Source organism: Felis catus, chromosome D3 (assembly GCF_018350175.1).
Source record: "Felis catus isolate Fca126 chromosome D3, F.catus_Fca126_mat1.0, whole genome shotgun sequence".
Lineage (NCBI taxonomy): Eukaryota > Metazoa > Chordata > Mammalia > Carnivora > Felidae > Felis > Felis catus.
This window is the reverse complement of record NC_058379.1, coordinates 10,157,146-10,178,100: the sequence shown is the minus strand read 5'-3', so window position 1 is coordinate 10,178,100 and position 20,955 is coordinate 10,157,146. Positions and strand designations below refer to the sequence as shown.

Genomic DNA, 20,955 nt, shown 5'->3' with positions numbered 1-20,955 from the left:
TACCTGACAGCGGATCATAACGTGGGTCACTTTAGACTTGCCATCGTTGCTTTCCCCTTTGTCATCACCAGTTCGGACAGAGAGAACAAAATCTCCAGGATGGCTCTGGCTCTCTCGTACCAGAAAGCTGCCGTGTTTTCCTTTCTCCGTTAATAATTTCTCTGCTTCTTTCCCAGAGAGGTGTCCATGAAACCACCTGAATTTTTTTAAATGAAAATCAATTGAGTTCTGCCATGAGTTCACAGCATTCTTTCACAAAACTGCCATACACAGCGAGCTCCTAAACAATTAAAAAACAGACACAGTCCTCTAAGAGATTGGTCAATCCCGCACAAGGCAGAATTTGCAGCCCAAGCAGGAAGGAAAAATGGCAAAGATGTTAAGAATAACCATTCAACTTTTTAAATGAGCCCACAGTCATTGGGAAACAAATGTCCTCAATCTTTCCTATTTTCGTTTCCATCTCCAGCTTTTAAAAATGCATTTTGTCATTTCTCCATGCCCTACCCTAAAAGGATCAACTATTTAAACACAACCATCTAAAGAAATTAAAAGAGAAAATCATGGTAGAAACAGAAAATCATGTGAATGTTTGCCCTTGCTTTGGTATGTGCAAATTACATAAGAAAGGATTTTCATTATAAATGAAGCATTCCAAATGTTTCAATATGTCCAACCAATACTTTCAACAGCCTCCAAGTTTTCTGTCAATACCTTTGGAGCAGACACTGGGCTATCATTTCAAACCCTAATGCACATAACTTCTAGAGCAGGGGTGAGGGATTTTGTTAAAAATGTGAATTCCCGGGGCGCCTGGGTGGCGCAGTCGGTTAAGCGTCCGACTTCAGCCAGGTCATGATCTCGCGGTCCGTGAGTTCGAGCCCCGCGTCGGGCTCTGGGCTGATGGCTCGGAGCCTGGAGCCTGTTTCCGATTCTGTGTCTCCCTCTCTCTCTGCCCCTCCCCCGTTCATACTCTGTCTCTCTCTGTCCCAAAAATAAAAAAATAAATAAATAAAAAAAAAAGAAAAATAAACAAACATTTAAAAAAAAAATTTTTTTTTTAAACATCTTAATGGGGTGCCTGGATGGCTCAGTTAGAAGAGCATGTGACTCTTGATCTCAGGGTTGTGAGTTCAAGCCCCATGTTAGGGGTAGAAATTACTGAAATAAAAAACAAACTTTAAAAAAATCTGAACCTAGTCATATTAATCATGTGGCTTTTTCCCTCAGAATCCTGGTAAGAAGGCAAAAGCACTATCATGGCAGAGAGTACTAATGGCTCATCACTAGGGGAATATACTTTGAGTTATTTTTCATCCACCCTCAACTGAACAGAGTAAAATTTAGAGATAAACTGAGGTGGCTGGCAGCCTTTTGCTTGAAGCTACAGTGGTAGCCAGAGAAACAAACTATCGGCATACAAAGAGGTGCAAACTGAAGAAACCTACCTGAAGATACAAAATATACAAACCTACTTAAGACACCCTGAATTTGTACTGAGTCAGAGAGGAGACTGGGGCTGTAGAAAACCAATAAAAGCAATAAAAATAGGTCAAGCCCGGGCTTTCATCAGCTCAGTTCCAACACAAGGCAGCAGGGGTGGGGGAAGATCTCTGAAATGACGGAATTTCCTCTAAGCAAGGTCATTCTCCACATTTGTGGATACTACATAAAAGAACTGATGAAAAATCTGACCCTCTGAGCTCTCTGCTTTTCGGCTTCTGAGCTTAAACTGACATCTGTTGGCGGCATTGCTGAATAGCTGGTCAGGAGCTACTACTGAGAACTGGTGCTGTTTTGGCATCTCCATTATCATTTGTTTTTCTCTCCTAACTCTCAAAGATTATCAGCTCAAGTCCAATAATCCTAAAATTACCGCACGTACCAAGAACATACAGGAATAATCTGAGATCCCTGTAAGGAACACTGATGGACACTTTTACAAGAAAAGGGGGATCTGAAAGTAATCTGATCCCATTTCTTCCTTCAGTAAAACTTTACTTGAAAAGGTTACAGCTTGAGCAACAGATCGAGCCAAACCCCCACAAAGCATTCAGAGAACACCTACAGCATGGGAGAGACGCACAGACTCTGGAGTCGCTAAAAGTCACTGACCTTTCAGAGGTAGGGTCTGCACAGTTCAAAGGATATTTGAGCTCAATAACATCTCCATTCTTCTCTTTTAATTGCCCGTGGTGTTCCATGTAATACTGGACCAGCTCAGCCAGAGTGGCAAACTTCTCCCCTCCGTACAGGTCATAGTAATCACCGGTGTTCTGAATCTTGATGTGGGTGACAGCTCCATTTCTTCTAAAATAGTCCATTAGGGGAGAAACGAAAACTAGTAAAGAGCCACGCTAGTAAAAATGGATCTCATAATTCAATAGCAGATTTCACCTAAACGTCGAAACACACCCAAGAAACCGGTTTACATTTCTCCTGTAACAAACGCAGTGAGTCAAAGGACCACGTGGTCAACTGTTTCAACACAAAGGGCTCTGTTTATTGGTTCCTTTCCCTTGTACAACTTCTATGCTCAAAGTCTGACCTATCGGGGGCACCTGGCTGGCTCGGTCAGTCAGTGGAGTGTGTGGCTCTTGATCTCTCAGGGTTGGGAGTTCGGGCCCCCCATAGGATGTAGAGATTACTTAAAAATAAAATCTTTGAAAGTCTGGCCTGTCAAACTGCATATATTAAGTGACAATAATTTTCCTCATCATTAATTAATCGAGACACATATATTAAAGTTAAACATCCATCTATCTTGTAATCTACTGAATCTACTCATTAAGTATTTTGCTCCCCACAAAATGAAACTGTATGGCTATCAAAGACTTGTATAAGAATATTCATTGTAGCCTTATTTGGAATACAAAAATATTGGAAACTCAAATATTTAGCATCAAAATGGATAAAAAGTTGTATAGTCATACAGTAGAACACAACACAGCAATTAAAAACAAAACAAAACAACACTGATACATACGACACGAACAAATCTCAAAAACATTACATTAAGAGAAAGAAGCCAGGGGATACCTGGCTGGCTCAGCTGGGAGAGCATACACTTGGTCTCAGGGTTGTGAGTTCGAGTCCCATGCTGGGTGTAGAGATTACTTAAAATCTTTGGGGCACCTGGCTGGCTCAGTCAGTTAAGCGTCCGACTCTTGGTATAGGCTCAGGTCACAATCTCACAGTTCATGGGTTCATGGATTTGAGCCCCACTGTCAGTTCTGAGTCTGCCTGGGACTCTCTCTCTCTCTCTCTCTCCTCTGCCCCCTCCCCTGCTTGCACTCTCTTCTTCTCCCTCTCAAGATAAACATTTTTTTAAAAATCTTTAAAGAAAGAAAAAAAGACAGAAAGAAAGACAAAAAGAAAGACAGAAAGACAGAAAGAAAGAAACAACTATCTCACAGACCACCTATTAATCACAAAAAGAAAGGGGCGCCTGGGTGGCTCAGTCAGTTGAGCGTCCAACTTCAGCTCAGGTCAGGATCTCACAGGTCCTGAGTTCGAGCCCCACATCAGGCTCTATGCTGACAGCTCGGAGCCTGGAGCCTGCTTCGGATTCTGTGTCTCCCTCTCTCTCTCTGCCCCTAACCCACTCACATTCTGTCTCTGCCTCTCTCAAAAAAATAAACAAACATTAAAAAAAAAAAATGTACTCATAATCACAAAAAGAAAAAGGTGCCTTTACAATGGGAAAATCTGGCAAACACCTCAATCAAGTGATTAAATTGAACACCCCCAAGGGGCTCCTGAGCAGCTCAGTTAGTGACACATCGTACTCTTGATTTCAGCGCTGGTCATGATATCTCATGGTTCGTGAGTCCAAGCCCTACATTGCTTGGGATTCTCTCTCTCTCCCTCTCTCTCTGCTCCTCCCCTGCTCTCTCATATGTGCTCTCTCTCTCTGTTTCTCTCTCAAAAATAAATATGATACAATACAATACAATACAATACAATACAATACAATACAATACAATACAACAACACAACACAACACAACACTGAACAGCCTTGAAAAATGGGACAAGCTGGGGCGCCTGGGTGGCGCAGTCGGTTAAGCGTCCGACTTCAGCCAGGTCACGATCTCGCGGTCCGTGAGTTCGAGCCCCGCGTCGGGCTCCGGGCTGATGGCTCAGAGCCTGGAGCCTGTTTCCGATTCTGTGTCTCCCTCTCTCTCTGCCCCTCCCCCGTTCATGCTCTGTCTCTCTCTGTCCCAAAAATAAATAAACGTTGAAAAAAAAAAAAAAAAAGAAAAATGGGACAAGCAGGCCCCACGTGCTTCCCACTGTGAGATAATGGGGCGGGCCGAACACTGCCCCTGTGGTGCACTTGCCAAAGATGTGTCATCTGAATTTAAAAATGAGGAAACGATCAGCAAATTGAGATTGAAGGACAACCTACGAAATGACTGGCCTGACTGGCCAAAAAGCCAGAAGAGAGAGAAAGAAAAGAAAAGGCCAGGAGAGACTAGAAACATAAAAATTGAATGCAATGAATGATCCTTGACTGGATCCTCCTGAATCTCGTGTGGGGTGGCGGCTGGGGCACGAGATGGGACACGGGGTGGGACTCAGACACTTGCAGTCACTTCAAAAGCCATTACTGAAGTAGCAAGGGAAATCTGAATATGGATATTAGATGGTATTACAGAAGCAAGGTTAAAATGTGTTACCTATAATGATGATTTTTTTCAAGATATGGAGTTTCTTTCCCTAATGTTTATCCTTGAGAGCGAGAGAGCGAGAGAGAGAGAGAGAGAGAGAGCGAGCAGGTGAGCAGAGGAGCAGCAGAGAGAGAGGAGGGCAAAGGATCTGAAGGGCTGAGAGCAAGCACAGAGCCCGATGTGCTACTCCAACTCCCGAACCGTGAGATCATGACGTGAGCCGAAGTCAGACACTTAACTGAGCCACCCACGCGCCCCTCATAACTGAGTCTGTAGTTACACAGGAGAATGTTCTTGTTTATCAGACATAGACACTGAAGTTTTTTTGTTTTGTTTTTCCCAAGGAGGACTCTTGCCCAGCGTGGAGCCCAAGACGGGCTCGAACCCATGACCCTGAGATCAAGACCTGAGGATCCGACTCTTGATTTTGGCTCAGATCGTGATCTCATGATTCATGGGTTCAAGCCCTACATCAGGCTCTGCACTAACAGTGCAGTAATAGTGCAGAGCCTGCTGGGATTCTCTCTCTCTCTCTCTCTCTCTCTCTCTCTCTCTCTCTCTGCCCCTCCCCCAATTACACCAACTCAAAATAAGTAAATTTAAAATAATAATAAAATAAAATAAAGGTAAAAATAGGGACACCTGTCTGACTCAGTCAGTGGAGCGAGCAACTCTTGATCTCAAGGTTGTGAGTTCGAGCCCCATGTTGGGTACAGGGATTATTTAACATCACAATCTTTTTAAAAGTTTTAAAACAAAGTAAAAAATATATTGATTACCTGCACTTTGCTTTCAAAAGGTTCAGGGGGAAAAAAGTAGACACACAAACACACACTCAGAAGGGACAAACATGACAACATGCTGGCAGGTGAAGAGAAGGTGGGTGGTCACATATTCATCTTTCAACGTTTCTATAAGCCAGAAATTTTTCAAAATAAAAAGTTGAGGGGCAGGGAAAAAAACAAAATCCCACCAATTCTCTAGTCCCGGTCCTGCCGCTGAGTAGCTGCGAGACTAGGTTACTAACTTAACCTCTGGGTCTCAGCTTAGTCACCTGTAAAATGAAGATAATTGTGGTACTTATTCATAGGTTGTTGGGAAAATTAAATAGAATGATATGTGTAGAGTGCTTGGCACAAGGGCCTGGTGCATATGTCAAGTCCTCAATCATGTCTGCTGTCACCATCACGATCATCATATACTCTCCAAACAAACTCTTACAGCTCAAATATCACACAACGTTTAAGTTAGAGGTCCGTGCTGATTCAAGCCCTGAGGACTCACGAAGACCCATTCCTTGTATTAAAACACAAGAAAAAGTTAACGACGGGGGCTCCTCAAAAACTAATCCAAGCCAAAAAGAGGTTTCCCAAGTCCCAAAGGGATCCTAAATAAACCCACCACAGTTTATCCAACCCTCTATTGTGGGAGTGTTTTCAGTTTGTTTTACATTTTTTGAACAGTATGGCCAACATCCTGTTACAGGTCTCTTTGAGCAGGTGGGACGGTTTTTCTAGAAACTGACCTTCTCTTATATACTTATTTCCCTTACTCTTGATTATTCCAGGAGCTGTAACGCTACTGCCTTATGATTTCGCTTTTATTATTACTATTTTCAAATAAGGAAGTAAGATGTGTTGGCCATACTGTTCAAAACATTTGAAACAAAAACAACTCAGTGTCCCACAACAGAGGACTGGATAAACTGTGGTAGGTTCACAACATTTGAGTATAGCCATCAACATTAAAATTAATAATTAGATCTCTATGTACCAGCACAGACCTCAAAAAGTTTAAACAGGAAGTTGCAGAATAATAGATACATTCTAAGGCCTGTGTATGTGAATTCTAAAAACACACAAACCAACTTTATATTGTTCACAATAGCAGCAAGACAGTGCAAGTATAAAAACACATTCAGGAAGGATACATGCCAACCTCTCGATGGCGGTTTCCTCTGGGGAAAGAGGGAGGGGATGGGACTGGGCAGGGGAACAAACGGGACCACAACTTCCTCAGTGATGTTTTATTTCTTGAAAAAGAAAAGTGATCTGAAGAACCTCTTCAAAAGCATTTTTCCCATTAAGAAATCAACAGAAGGAAAAGGGAAAATGCAGGCAACCAGGTTCAGGATGTGTGGAACCCGGACCAAGCGGTGCTGACGACGGTCTGTTCACCTCACCCGCGGGGGTCTCTCAGGGGAGAAGAAGTGCCCATCATGACGCCCCTTCTGCTGTATCCCCACGCGCCCACTCTCGGGAGGCCTCGCCTGAGGCCCGGGAGCAGGCTCGCGTCGCATCTGACACGTGGGCCAGGCCTCGCCAGGGGCCAGCAGGCAGGCCTTCAGACTCTCGGGGAGGGTAGCAAGCGGTCCTGGTGTGGTCTTAACGTTTCTCACCCTTTCCGGGTCCTCTTTTTCTTCCAACTTACCTGACAGAAAGGGTGAAGTCTCCAGGGTTACTTTTACTGGGCCTCGCCAAAAAACTGCCATCAACTCCTCTTGTCAACAGCAGGTTTTCTGCCTCCACGCCAGTGATGTTTGGGTGAAACCATCTTGAGCAAGAGAAAAGTGGAGAGAGCCATGAAAACCAAGGGACTCTGTCACTTCCCACACCATCACACCGAAAATGCCTAGGGGTAGAGCAGCTAACAGAAATAAAAAACAAGGGGCGCCTGGGTGGCTCAGTCAGTTGAGCGTCCGACTCTTGATTTCAGCTCAGGTCATGATCTCATAGTTTGTGAGACTGAGCCCCACACTGGGCTCTGCGCAGACAGGGAGAGCCTGCTTGGGATTCTCCCCTCCCTCTTTCTCTGCCCTTCCCCACCCCCAAATAAATAAACTTAAAGAAAAATCTTTACAAAAATACAAAACAAGACCTTCCCTTCCTCTTCCCCCTCTTCTCCTTGGTCACTCCCACCCCCCTTGACTTCCTCTTGGTAGGAGCCTAGCTAGCATCCTGCCAGCACGATGGGTGGGGCTGGGGCATGCTCAGTGGGACCGGGGCTGGGGGTTTGGATGTTAAGCCAAGCCCAAAGCCCAAAAAGACAGTCCAGGAGATTGAACGCATGGAGTGGAATTACACAAGTAAATAAACAAAGAAACTAATGAATAAACATACTGAGGATAATGAGAGCCAGATTTCTCACTGTTGGAGAGGCAATATACATATAGACAGGGAGAACGCCCAAATAAACTCTGGTGTTAGATTAGAATCGGAGGTAATGTAAACTCTAGCTTTTAACATACATATAGAGATAACTATAGAAATACAGATGTAGGTTTCCATGTAGGTATGTGCATATGTATGATGCATACATATTTCCCTAGCTCTTTCTTCTAAAAGGGCCTGGAAGCAATGACACCCCAGCAGCCATCAGCATAACCAGCCCCCTTATCATGGTTTCTAAATACTTTTCTTCAACAAAAGGAACAACCGGGTTTCTTGGAAAAAAAGCTGATTCCAGTTCTGGGCACTAAAAGTAAGATGAATTTGGAACACCTTCCTGTATCCAGCTCCAATGAGGGCATGTCAAAAGAATACAAGAGCCAGCTTAAAGGGACTCATACCTGCCAAATTAGACAATTTGTTCCTCAAAATTAAAAAACGATATTGGGGCATCTGGGTGGCTCAGTTAGTTAAGCATCCAACTTCAGCTCAGGTCACAATCTCACGGTTCGTGAGTTCGAGGGCTACGTCGGGCTCTGTGCTGACAGCTCAGAGCCTGGAGCCTATTTCAGATTCTGTGTCTCCCTCTCTCTCTGCCCCTCCCCTGCTCATGCTCTGTCTCTCTCTCTCTCAAAAATACACATTAGCCATTTTTTTTTGAAATAAAAAATGATATTAATAGAAAACAGACCATTGAATAAAATAAGAAACCTAACAGTCCATATGGATCTCAATTTTTTTTAACTAATTACGGTTCTTCCAAAAATTAAGTATGGACTAACCATATATACCGAAATTCCACTTCTGGGTATATACCCAAAAGAACTAAAAGCAGGAACTCAGATATTTGTATACACATGTTCATAGCAGCACTACTCATAACAGCCAAATGGTGGATGCAACCCAAGTGCCTACCAACGAACGAATGGATCAACAAAATGTGATTGTATACATCAACGGAATATAATTCAGCCTTGATAAGTTAGAAATTCTGCCACACGCTACAACACGGATGAACCTCGAAGACATTGTGTTGAGTGAAACACACCAGTCACAAAAGGGCATATACTGTAAGACCCTACCTCTCCATGATGCACCTAGGGTAGTCAAACCCAAAGAGACAGAAAATAGGATGGTGGTTGTCAGGAACTGGAGGAGGACATGGGAGTGTTAGTGCTTAACAAGCACAGAGTTTCAGTTGAGAAGATGAAAATGTTCTGGAGATGGATAGTGCAGGTGGCTGTCCACCAATGTCAATGTGCTTAATGTCACTTAAAAATCATTAGGGGCGCCTGGGTGGCACGGTCGGTTAAGCGTCCGACTTCAGCCAGGTCACGATCTCACGGTCCGTGAGTTCGAGCCCCGTGTCAGGCTCTGGGCTGATGGCTCGGAGCCTGGAGCCTGTTTCCGATTCTGTGTCTCCCTCTCTCTCTGCCCCTCCCCCGTTCATGCTCTGTCTCTCTCTGTCCCAAAAATAAATAAAAAAACGTTGAAAAAAAAATCATTAAAATGATGCGGCGTCTGGGTAGTTCAGTCGGTTAAGCGTCTGACTCTTGATTCAGCTCAGGTCATGATCCCACAGTTCATGAGATCGAACCCCGTGTTGTGCTCTGCACTGACAGTGCAGAGCCTGCTCGGGATTCTGTCTCCCTCTCTCTGTCTCTCTCCCACTAGCACACACACACACTCTCTCTCTCTCAATCAATCAATCAATCAATATTTTTGAAAGTTTTAGGGGCACCTGGGTGGCTCAGTCGGTTGAGGGCCCGACTTCGGCTCAGGTCATGATCTCATAGTCCGTGGGTTTGAGCCCCGCGTCGGGCTCTGTGCTGACAGCTCAGAGCCTGGAGCCTGCTTCGGATTCTGAGTCTCCCTCTCTCTGCCCCTCCCCTTCTCACGCTCTGTCTCTCTGTCTCTCTCTCAAAAATAAACATTAAAAAAAGTTAAAATAAGTTTTAAAAAATGGTTAAAGTGACAAATTTTCTGTTATGTACATTTAACTGCAATCAAATACAGGGGGACAAAGGCAAAGCTCTTTGCAGTAGAAGCACAGAGAATGATATATAATAAATACAGGAGTAACAGAATTAGGAAATCACCTTTTGGTAACTGTCACACTAATAGGTCAGGCAAGAACTGTCACAAGGCACTAAAACTAGTGGGTGAACATTTCAGGAAGTACAGGGTGTTTATAGCAACTCAAAGTACCTCCCCATGAAATGTTTATTAATTACTTATTAATTACCAAATAAAAAATACTCAGGGGCGCTTGAATGGCTCAGTTAGTTAAGTGTCCAACTTCGGCTCGGGTCATGATTTCACAGGTTCTTGAGTTCGAGCCCCACATCAGGCTCTGCGGAGAGCTCAGAGCCTGGAGCCTGCTTCAGATTCTGTGTCTCCCTCTCTCTCTGCCCTTCCCCCACTGACACTCTGTGTCAGTGTGTGTGTGTGTGTGTGTGTGTGTGTGTGTGTGTGTGTGTGTGTCTGTCCGTCTCTCTCAAAAATAAACATTAAAAAAATTTTATAAATAAACAAACATTAAAAAAAAATTTTTAGATACAAACTTCACAGTGGAGAATTTGACAGATAACTATCTTAACCAACAGATAAAAGTTAACATCACCAGTTATGGATTAAAGTGGCATCACGTGCCTCCTGACATCATGCATGGAGAAGAACAAGTGCCATTTCTGTGATATTCCCATCAAAAATGCATTATCTGACCTAATTATGAGGAACATCAGACAAACCCCAAACGAGTGACATTCTACAAGGTCAGATGGAGGTAGAAATTCGATGGTATCATTATAATATAAATTTCCTGATTTTGACAAGTGTACTGTATGTATGTCTATGTTTTTAGGAAATGCACACTGAAGTATTTTATTTTATTTTATTTTATTTTAATGTTTATTTATTTTGAGAGAGAGAAGGAAAGAGAGACAGAGCACGCATGAGTGGGATAGGGGCCGAGAAGGAGACAGAATCGGAAGCAGGCTCCTGTGCTGTCAGCGCCCTACGTGGGCGGGGCTCAAACTCACAAACTGCGAGATCATGAGCTGAGCCAAAGCTGGACACTTAACCAAGTGAGCCACCCAGGCGCCCCAACACACTGACGTATTTTAGAGTAACAAGACAACATGCTTGTAATTTACTCTCCAATGGTTCAGAATGAAATTAGACTTACAGTGTGTATATACATGGGGGGAGGCAAATGTGATACCACGCTAGCTGGCAAATCTGGGTAAAAACTAAACAGAAGTTGTACCATTCTTACAAGATTTGTATAAATTTGAAGTTATTTCAAAATAAAAAGTTTTTAAAGACACACAAATAACGAAGTCCACCATGAATGCCGTCCACTTCAGAGGATTCCTCTTTGAGTTTCCAGTAAGATTTCCTTCATGGATTCTAAAAGTCACCAACATTTGTGGTAAAAAGAGTAATTTCGGAAGTCAAATTGCCCAGGACCTTTACAGACTAATTCAAGACTCCCAGGAATAGAAGTCAATTATTAAATGTAGAGTCCCGGCACTGATACGCAAACGAACTTTGAAGAGACTTCTCGACAAATATTGGCCCCATGTGAGTTGTTTCACAACAGTGAAAGAGAGAAAGCAAGGGTGAAAAGCTGTCATAAATCGTGCACTAAGGACGTGGACACTTCTGCAGCATCATGGTGAGGGCTCTGATCACACAGCCCTAGGTGCACAACTGAGCCCTACCACTGACTAGCTCAGTGACCTGGGCAAGTTCTTTCTACTTCTGATTTATCACCCACAATATAGCAATAATAATTCTTAGGTTTGTTTTAAGAACAAACTGAGGGGGCGCCCGAGTGGCTTAGTCAGTTAAGCGTCCAACTTCAGCTCAGGTCATGATCTCATGGTTCGGGAGTTCGAGCCCCGTGTCGGGCTCTGTGCTGACAGCTCAGAGTCTGGAGCCTGCTTCGGATTCTGTGTCTCCCTCTGTCTGCCCCCTCTGCTGCTTGCACTCTATCTCTTGCTCTGTCTCAAAAATAAATAAACATTAAAAAAAAAAAACTGAGAATCCATACAACATAATATCATTCGGTCATTTAAAAGGATGAAGCACTGATAAATGCTACAATTTGAATGAACCTTGAAAATATTCTGCTAAATGAAAGAAACCAGACACAAGAGGCCACATGTTGTATGATTCCACTGATGTGAAATGTCCAGAATAAGCAAATTCACAGAGACAGAAAGTAGATTTAGTGCTTGCTTTAAGAAGGGGGATAGCTAGGAGCACCTGGGTGGCTCAGTCGGTTAAGTGTCCAAATCTTAGTTTCAGCTCAGGTCATGATTTCACAATTTATGGGTTCAAGCTCCACACTGGGCTCTGAGCTGACAGTGCAGAGCCTGCCTGGGATTATCTCTCTCTCAAAATAAATAAACAAACTTTTAGAAAGCAGGGGGTGGGAGGGAGGACACCTGGGTGGCTCAGTCACATAAGCGTCTGGCTCTTGATTTTGGCTCAGGTCATCACGATCTCAGTTCGTGAGTTTGAGCCCCACATGGAGCTCAGTGCTGACAGCATGGAGCCTGCTTGGGATTCTCTCTCTCCTTCTCTCCCTGCCCCTCCCCATCTTGTTCTCGTTCTCTCTCTAAATAAATAAATAAACATTAAAAAAAAAAAGAAGGGGGACAGGTAATAGGTACAGGGTTTCTTTTTGAGTAGTGAAAATGTCCTAAAATTGTAATGCAGCATGCGAATATACTAAAAACCAGTGAACAGTATACTTTAAATAGGTGAACTGTTGTGGTATGTGAATTATCCCTTTAAAGTTGTTGAAAGAAAGAAAGAAAGAAAGAAAGAAAGAAAGAAGCCGGGATAATAAAAGAGAGGGCTTTAAATTCACTCATTCCACAAACACCGAATACACGGGCACTGAGGACACACCGGTTAACAGAGTAACATCCTTCTCCTCAACAGGGTTTCTTTATAATGGAGGAGATAAAAACCAAAAACTAAAAAAATAAAAGTAAATACATAAGATGTCAGACGGTAAAACTGCTACAAGAGGCAGTGAGAGGGGAATAGAGGATGAGGGAAATACTTTTTTTTAATGTTTATTTTTGAGAGAGAGAGAGAGAGAGAGAGAGAGAGAACACATGCGCCCAACGCAGGCCTCAAACCCATGAACCGCAAGACCATGATCTGGCTTAAAATCGAGAGTCAGATACCCAACCAACTGAGCCACCCAGGTGCCCCAAGGGGGATGCTACTTATACAGGATACATGGGGAGCCTCAGCGACAAGGTAACATTTAACAAGACCTAGAAGAAGCAAGGCAGCACATGCCCATATGTGGGAGAGGAGCACGCTAGGCAAGGGGAGGAGCAAGATCAAGGGCACAGGGGAGGACCGTATTTGATTTGACACGTGTGCAAGAGGCCAGTGTGGATGCAGCAGAACAGGCAAGGGACAGACAAGTACATGAATGAGGCCAGTGAGGTCACGAAAAGCCAGAAGATGCAGGGACTCGGAGACCCTGTAAAAACATCAGCCTTTATTTTCTGTAAGATGGGAAAGGGCTGGAGGGTTTTAGGCAGAGGAGCAACATGATCTGACTTATATTTCTAAATCGCCTTTCAAACTACTGTGCAGGGATAGCACCCAAGTCAGTTAAGAAAGCTACTGTGATAAATAATCCGGACAAGAAATGATAGGACCAAGGACCAAGGTGGCAGCAGTGGGAGGAGTGATAAATACTCCAACTAGGAATATCTTAAGGGTAGCCAACAGGATTCCCTCAGGGATTACACATGGGACGGGAAAGAAAGAAGGAAAGAAGGAAAGAAGGAAAGAAGGAAAGAAGGAAAGAAAGAAAGAAAGAAAGAAAGAAAGAAAGAAAGAAAGAAAGAAAGAAAGAAGAAAGGGAGGAAGGAAGGAAGGTAGGAAGAAGAATGACTCCTAGGCTTGGAGTCTAGTCAACTCGAGGGTTGGAGATACGGAAAGGGTGGGGAAAGGAAATTAAGTGTTGGAGATGGTACGTGTGGAATTTAAGATGCTTAGTTACCTGAGTGTGGGGCACACTAAGTACATAACGTTAGATATTACTGACAATCATAATAATAAATATAAGATTGTTCTGACACGAAATAATCAGAAGAGGCAAGAACACACACATAGTCTATCGACATTCCTGCTGTTTACATGAATGGAAATTTGTTTTATTTTTAATTTTTCCTGTACCATCTCACTAGTCTTTTAGGGGAATCTAAACATCATTCTCATTGGCCTAGGAAAAAAAATCACAGGGCTCAGAACAAAAGGAAAAAATATTAGTTTGCTTTTCACTCTCTCTGAGAGCCTGTCAGAAGATCAAGATAGAATTTCACCCAGGAAGAACTCAACCTTAATTTGTATACCTATCAGCTGGCATCCCATATTTTGCATTCAGTATGATTACCTAAACTACCCAATTTTTTAAAAATTTTTTAATGTTTATTTATCTTTGAGAGACAGGGAGAGACGGAGCATGAGTGGGAGAGGAGCAGAGAGAGAGGGAGACACAGAATCCAAAGCAGGCTCCAGGCTCTGAGCTGTCAGCACAGAGCCCGACGCGGGGCCTGAACCCACGAACCGTGAGATCCTGACCTGAGCCGAAGCTGGACACCCAACCGCCCCGAATTTTTTTTTTAATCTTGCCCAGCTTCTTTGATCCTTGGTTCCCGCCTGAGTCCCCACAGTCCTATCAAAAAGTACTATCTATCAGAGGGCTTCCAGATATTTGTAATTTTTCAAAACATATAATGGAAATCTTACATCGCCCCTCAATTTGTCTACCTACATAAAGTAATTAAAATGTCAAATGCCTTTTGTTTGTGGCTGCAAAACAATTATGGTACTTGGTGTGGTAGTCTGAAGCAGAGTGGCATAATGCTGCCTTCTACCAGAAGGAAAGAAAAGAAAAGAAAAGAAAAGAAAAGAAAAGAAAAGAAAAGAAAAGAAAAGAAAAGAAAAGAAAAGAAAAGGAAATAAAAGAAAAGAAAGAGAGAAAGAAAGAAAGAAAGAAAGAAAGAAAGAAAGAAAGAAAGAAAGAAAGAAACAATTACTATATAATAAATACAGATTTGGAAACAATTTTTTTCAGAAGGCATAATGCCGCCTTCTTAAAAAAAAAAGGAAGAAAAAAGGGAAAACCAATTATTATACAATAAATGCAGGTTTGGAAACAATTTTTTTCAGAATATTAGGTTTATGCTTAAAAAAAAAAAAAAAGAGGAACCCCCCCCCCCCGGGTTGAAAAGGCTGGGAATCACTGGCATGGGGTGGCAAAGCCTTATAGGTAGGAACACGGGCTGCAGCTAGATTGCCCTGGTTCACATCCCAGCTGCATGTGGCCGCGGGCTAGTTATTTCACCTCACTGTTAACTCATCTACAAAATGGGCATAGTAACATGCGCATGTGTGCAAACACACACACGCACGGCATCCTCCTGATCTATACCCCAATTTTTTTCACCTACTACAACTTGAAGATCCTTCTATAGCAGTGCGTTCTTTTTAACAGCTACATGATATTCCATCGTATGAATATACCGCCCAGAATTTAATCGCCAGTATAGGATATTTACATCATGCCTAGGTTTCGTTATTACAAATAATGCAGCAGAACACATCCGTTACAATCACCATTATACACTTTTTCAAGTACATCTCCAAATCACATTTTTAGAAAACTGCTTTGGCAAGAGTTTGCCTTTCACTTTGACAAATCTCCCCAACTGCACTCAAAAGAAGGTACCAGTTTCGACTCCCATAAACTGAGTGTGAAAGGCCCTGTTTTCTCTCACTTTTGCCAATACTGCATATGTTACCAGATTTTTTCATCTTTGTTGCTCTGATTCATGGGGAAAAAATACCATTCTAGTTTGCATTTCTGGGTGAGACTAAGCACTTTTTCGTATTTTCAAAGTCTCTTTTTCTTCCTTTTGTATGAATTGTCAGTTGGTCACAGCTCGTTTTCTCTCGCATTTTTTTCCTCCGTTATAGGAAGGAGCTCGTGACACAACCAGAAAATGATCCTTTATTACATGTGTGGCAAATATTCATCTTAGCTTTTGCACTTTTCACCCTGTGGTATTCTTTTTCCACAGAAATTCATCGTGGCATGGTGAAATGTATCAGATTTTTCCTTTACGATTTCTGGGTTGCTCACTATACTTAGAACAAGTTAATTCACAGCACTGTTCTGAGATAAAAATAAGACATAAAATGCTTAGCACAGAAGCAGCCCTTAGAGTTTCACCTTTGGAACTAGGAATTTACTTTTTAGTCAGAATAAAATTCTCACCATAAAGGAACAGAATTTCACAGGACCCTGCAAGGTGTGGCCCCAACCTCTCTTGCTCTGGTGACTTCGTTTTCCCCATGTGGTCAAGCCTGCTTGTCTCCACGGTCAGATGCTCCCATCCTCCCTCCTCACAGCACCTAAGTGATATCAACATGAAATCTATGCACGCGTTCCTCCAACCACCAGGTTAAAGGCTGGACTGGCAGCTCACAAGGGGGAGAGAGCCTGTCTGTTTCAGCACCAGTGTGCGATGTGTACCTCTGGCTCCAAGCAAAGGGGCTCACACAGGATTCCTCAAATATCTGTGGCTGGAAGGGAAGGATGAGAGCAGCCATGCGATGGGGGGAGACTGTCACTGCTCTCCCACATCCACAGTTCCCCCACAGACACAGGTCATAGGTGGTGTCACAAGAGGTTGTCAGAAGAGACGCAAATGTCAGATGGCAAAGGCTCTTCTCAGACCTGCCCCACCAACTCTTTTATTTGAAGAAAAAGATGATTATTTCTAGCAATCAATTCTTAGCCAATTTGTAGTGCTAAGGAGTTTATCTTCCCCAATCTGTACGCTACGGCAATTTTAATAAGAATTTCCAAAGCAAACGTCCACAGCCCCAGCGCGTAAGACAAAAACTTACCCTAAAGCCCCCTCATGCATTTGAAAACACTACGTTTTGATATTTTAACCAAGTTAACATCAGTGGGGAAAGAACACTCAGTCTACTTCTCTTCGTCTCTGTTACCTCTCTGGCACCTATACAGCACTTCACCCAGCTTTGTTCTCTGGGCCCCTCACCTGTAAACGTGCAGGTGTTCATAACCATGGTAATAGATACACATTAAAAAAAAAACGAAAAAACACAGCTGCTCAGGGTTCTTTCTACGGGACTACAAGCTAAAGCAGACCACATTGGGTAGCCCTATAAACAGATCCCATTTATTTATTTTATTTTTTTTTTTTTCAATGTTTATTTATTTTTGGGACAGAGAGAGACAGAGCATGAACAGGGGAGGGGCAGAGAGAGAGGGAAACACAGAATCGGAAACAGGCTCCAGGCTCCGAGCCATCAGCCCAGAGCCTGACGCGGGGCTTGAACTCCCGGACCGCGAGATCGTGACCTGGCTGAAGTCGGACGCTTAACCGACTGCGCCACCCAGGTGCCCCTAAACAGATCCCATTTAAAGCAATGAAATTTTACATTTAACCGGGACATTAGAGGGAAAGAACCAAAGTCATAAACATCTCTACAAAGTTTGGCAACCATTCTACCAAGGCTGTGGTGGACAGAATATCAACTGTTTAGTTTTAAGCTTTGTTTAATTTAGTAGGAGTCAAAAGAAAATATAATTTTTTTATATTAAATGTATTTTTTTTTAATCACACCTATGTTCTGGATTTGTTTTTCCCTTCAATAAATCCACAAAAAATAAAGAAATATCAAAAAAAAAAAAAAAAACCTTGAAAGAAATGTATTTTTACTCACTAATATGAGTTGCATTTTTCTTTCCTTCCCCCCCCCCCCCACTTTCGGAGAGAGAGACAGAGACAGAATACAAGCAGGGGAGGGGCAGACAGAAAGGGAGACACAGAATCGGAAGCAGGCTCCAGGCTCTGAGCTGTCAGCACAGAGTCAGATGCACGGCTCGAATTCACGAACTGCGAGATCATGACCAGAGTCGAAGTCGGACGTTTAACCGACTGGGCCACCTAGGCGCCCATGAGTTGCATTTTTCTAAACATGAAATAAGCCCAGCCATCATAGCATGAAAAAAATGTAAAATACTAAATTTTCTTTCCCTTCCTAATTATTTGGATTGAAAAAGGTCAGGATAAGGCACAAGTTTATGTTTCCCCATCTTGCACTTTAATTTGGAAAGAAATATTTCAAAATGTGTAAAAAAACATTTGTTTTTAAAAAGCTACTGCTTGTAAAAAGTTAAAGCATAACTTTAAATGTTTCTGGTATGCAATTAGCAAGCATCACAGTAAAGATTGTATATGCAAACAATCATCAATGGATGCTAAATATAGGGAGAAACCCGAGGGGGGCAGGATACAGGCAGGCCTGGTTTCACACTGTCTCCTCATCAATTGCTAATTAGTTACAGGAGAGAAAATATTTTATACAAGGAGAAAATGCACAAACTCTTAACCAGGTGATCACTGACGATGACCAACGTCATCAGTGGACATTGTATACTTCCAGATATGATATCCCAAGAAGGACACAGTTATCACCTACAGAGTACTCAGGCTAATATCTAATAATGATGAAATATCAGACAAATCCAAAATGAGAAATCTTCTATTTTAAAAGGGGAAGAGAGAGATGTATTTTTCCCAAAAATCACTAGCATAAAAGACAAAGGCTGTATGGGGCACCCAGGTGGCTCAGTTAGTTAAGCATCAATCAGACCCTTGATTTCGGGTCAGGTCATGATCTCACAGGTTGAGTTCAAGCCCTGAATCAGGCTCTGTGCTGGCAATGCAGAACCTGCATGGGATGCTCTCTCTCTCTCCCTCCCTCTCTGTCTCTCCCTCCCTCATACCCTCTGTCTCTCTCCCTTAAAAATTAACAAATAAATAAACTTAAAAAAAAAAAAAAAAGACAAAAGGCTATAGAAGTATTCCAGATTTAAGAGATCCAACAGCTAAATACAACTGGATCCTATACTAGAAGAGGAAAAAAAATCTATAAAGGACATTATTGGGTCAACTATCACAGCTACAATATAACAGGTTAGACAAAAGGATTATTATCAATGGTAAAATTACTACAGTTAAAAATTAAAAAGGGGTGCCTGGATGGCTCAGTTGGGTCAGTGCGTAACTCTCAATTTTGGCTCAGGTCATGATCTCATCGTTCACGATGGAGCTTCATGTCGGGCTGTGCACTGACAGTGTGGAGCCTGCTTGGGATCTCTCTCTCCCTCTCTCTCTCTGCCCCTCCCCCGCACATGTGTGCTCACGCTCTCTCTTTCTCTCTCTCAAAATAAATAAATACACTTAAAATTTTTTAAATGATAAATTTATTCTTAATGTTTATTTTGAGGGAGAGAGAGAGTATGAACAGGGGAGGGGGGGAGAGAGAGAGGGAGACACAGAATCCGAACCTGAGTTTCGTGACCTGAGCCGATGTCAGACACTTAACCGACTGAATCACCAAGGCGCCCCGAGGATAACTTTATTCTTAGAAAATATGCACTGAAGGGGCGCCTGGGTGGCTCAGTCAGTTAAACATCCCACTTCGCCTCAGGTCATGATCTCACAGTTGGTGGGTTCGAGCCCTGCGTCAGGCTCTGTGCTGGAGCTTGCTTCAGATTCTGTGTCTCCTCCTCTCTCTATCCCTCCCCTGGCTCATGCTCTGTCTCTCTCTGTCTCTCAATAATATATAAACGTTAAAAAAAAATTTTTTTTAAAGAAAATATGCACTGAAGTATTTAAGGGTAAAGGACTATGATATATGTAATTTACCCTCAAATGTTTGGGGCAAGATTATAAAATATTATATACATGTATTTACACACACAGAATATAAAGCAAATGGGATGAAAAGTTAACAGTGCTGAGTCTGGGTAAATGGCATGCCATCTATATGTGTATTCTTTGTACTATTCTTATTCTTGTAACTTTTCTCTAAGTTTGAAATGAATCCCAAGTAAATAAAAATTCTTTAAAATTTTTCTGAAATATCCATTTGCTACAGTCACCAGCATGACTTACATCACCAGTAAGTTATCCATCCCTACACCCCCGAAGCTGGCTGTACTAGGTACCAAAAAAGGGATGACAAAGAAAAGAAAATAAGTAAGACAGAGAGGAGAATTCACATGGAGGTAGAGTCTGGGGACAGAAAGAAGACAGATTTATCGTTTTACTACCAAAAATATTACATATTTAAATAAGAACTTACAAATTGTAAAATAAAGATCTCTCCACGTTTATCACACATACCTTTCTTCAGCAATTGTGAACTAGCCCTGATAGCAAGGACAAAGCAACACAGTATTTGCTTTCATCCGTCATGGCTGATTAAAATTACTGCTACATTTACTGAATGCCATGTGCCAATTCTGAAACTCCAGAAATCAAACTTTTAACCATTACCTTCGGCTACTTACTTCTAAAGATTTCTAACAGCAGGATCTAAACCCACACACTGTCCTATTGTAACCGCATGTTCTCACCTTTGCATATTCTACAGGAATAATGCTTACAGAGTAACCTGCTGATGCTGAGGACGCAAAAGACATTACAAAAGTGACTTCTGCTGCTGAAGGTGAAGCCTGGTAAACACCACCCGACCCATCAGGTAGACTGGCAACAGGAGATACGGCCGTTGGATGGTGGTCTCTTTACCCCTTTATTAAATAAACTATTATTTCATTTACAACTTACAAGTATGCCTATCATGTTATTAAGAGTCAAGAGAGGAGGGTGACGTTTACAGAGGAAACTCGGTAACCAGCATTTAGCACAAAGGCTGGACACAGCAAGAGCTTAATACACATTGGCTATCACCTTTGTTATCATTATTATTACTGGTGGAACATAGCAGGAAAGATTCATCTCATGCATAATTATGTCAGTATCACAACAGGCCCTGTTGACGTATATATCATTTATGTTGCACTGCCTTTTAATAAACTTAACTTCAAGGTTCAAGGGCTGTCCCTACATTATTTCAAATAGCATATAATTAGAAATTAAAAGTGCTAGTCCATACCCTATCTACTTGAGCTTTGATATATTTTAAACTCTTTTTCCTGAGCTGTTTTTTCCGAAAAGCACTGGT

The 20,955-nt window shown here is 42.3% G+C and overlaps 1 protein-coding gene across 2 annotated transcripts in view; it reads right to left on the bottom strand.

The window, feature by feature from the left end:
- The window catches only part of PTPN11 (protein tyrosine phosphatase non-receptor type 11), a 79,882-nt gene that overhangs the window by 51,654 nt on the left and 7,273 nt on the right, over window positions 1–20,955 (bottom strand). For both annotated transcript variants that reach the window (XM_023241436.2, XM_023241437.2), the window contains exons 2-4: window positions 7,103–7,225; window positions 2,116–2,310; window positions 4–196 (exon numbers count right to left, since the gene is read on the bottom strand). In XM_023241436.2, the coding sequence (XP_023097204.1) occupies window positions 4–196; window positions 2,116–2,310; window positions 7,103–7,225 (511 nt within the window). The remainder of the gene's footprint in view (window positions 1–3; window positions 197–2,115; window positions 2,311–7,102; window positions 7,226–20,955) is intronic.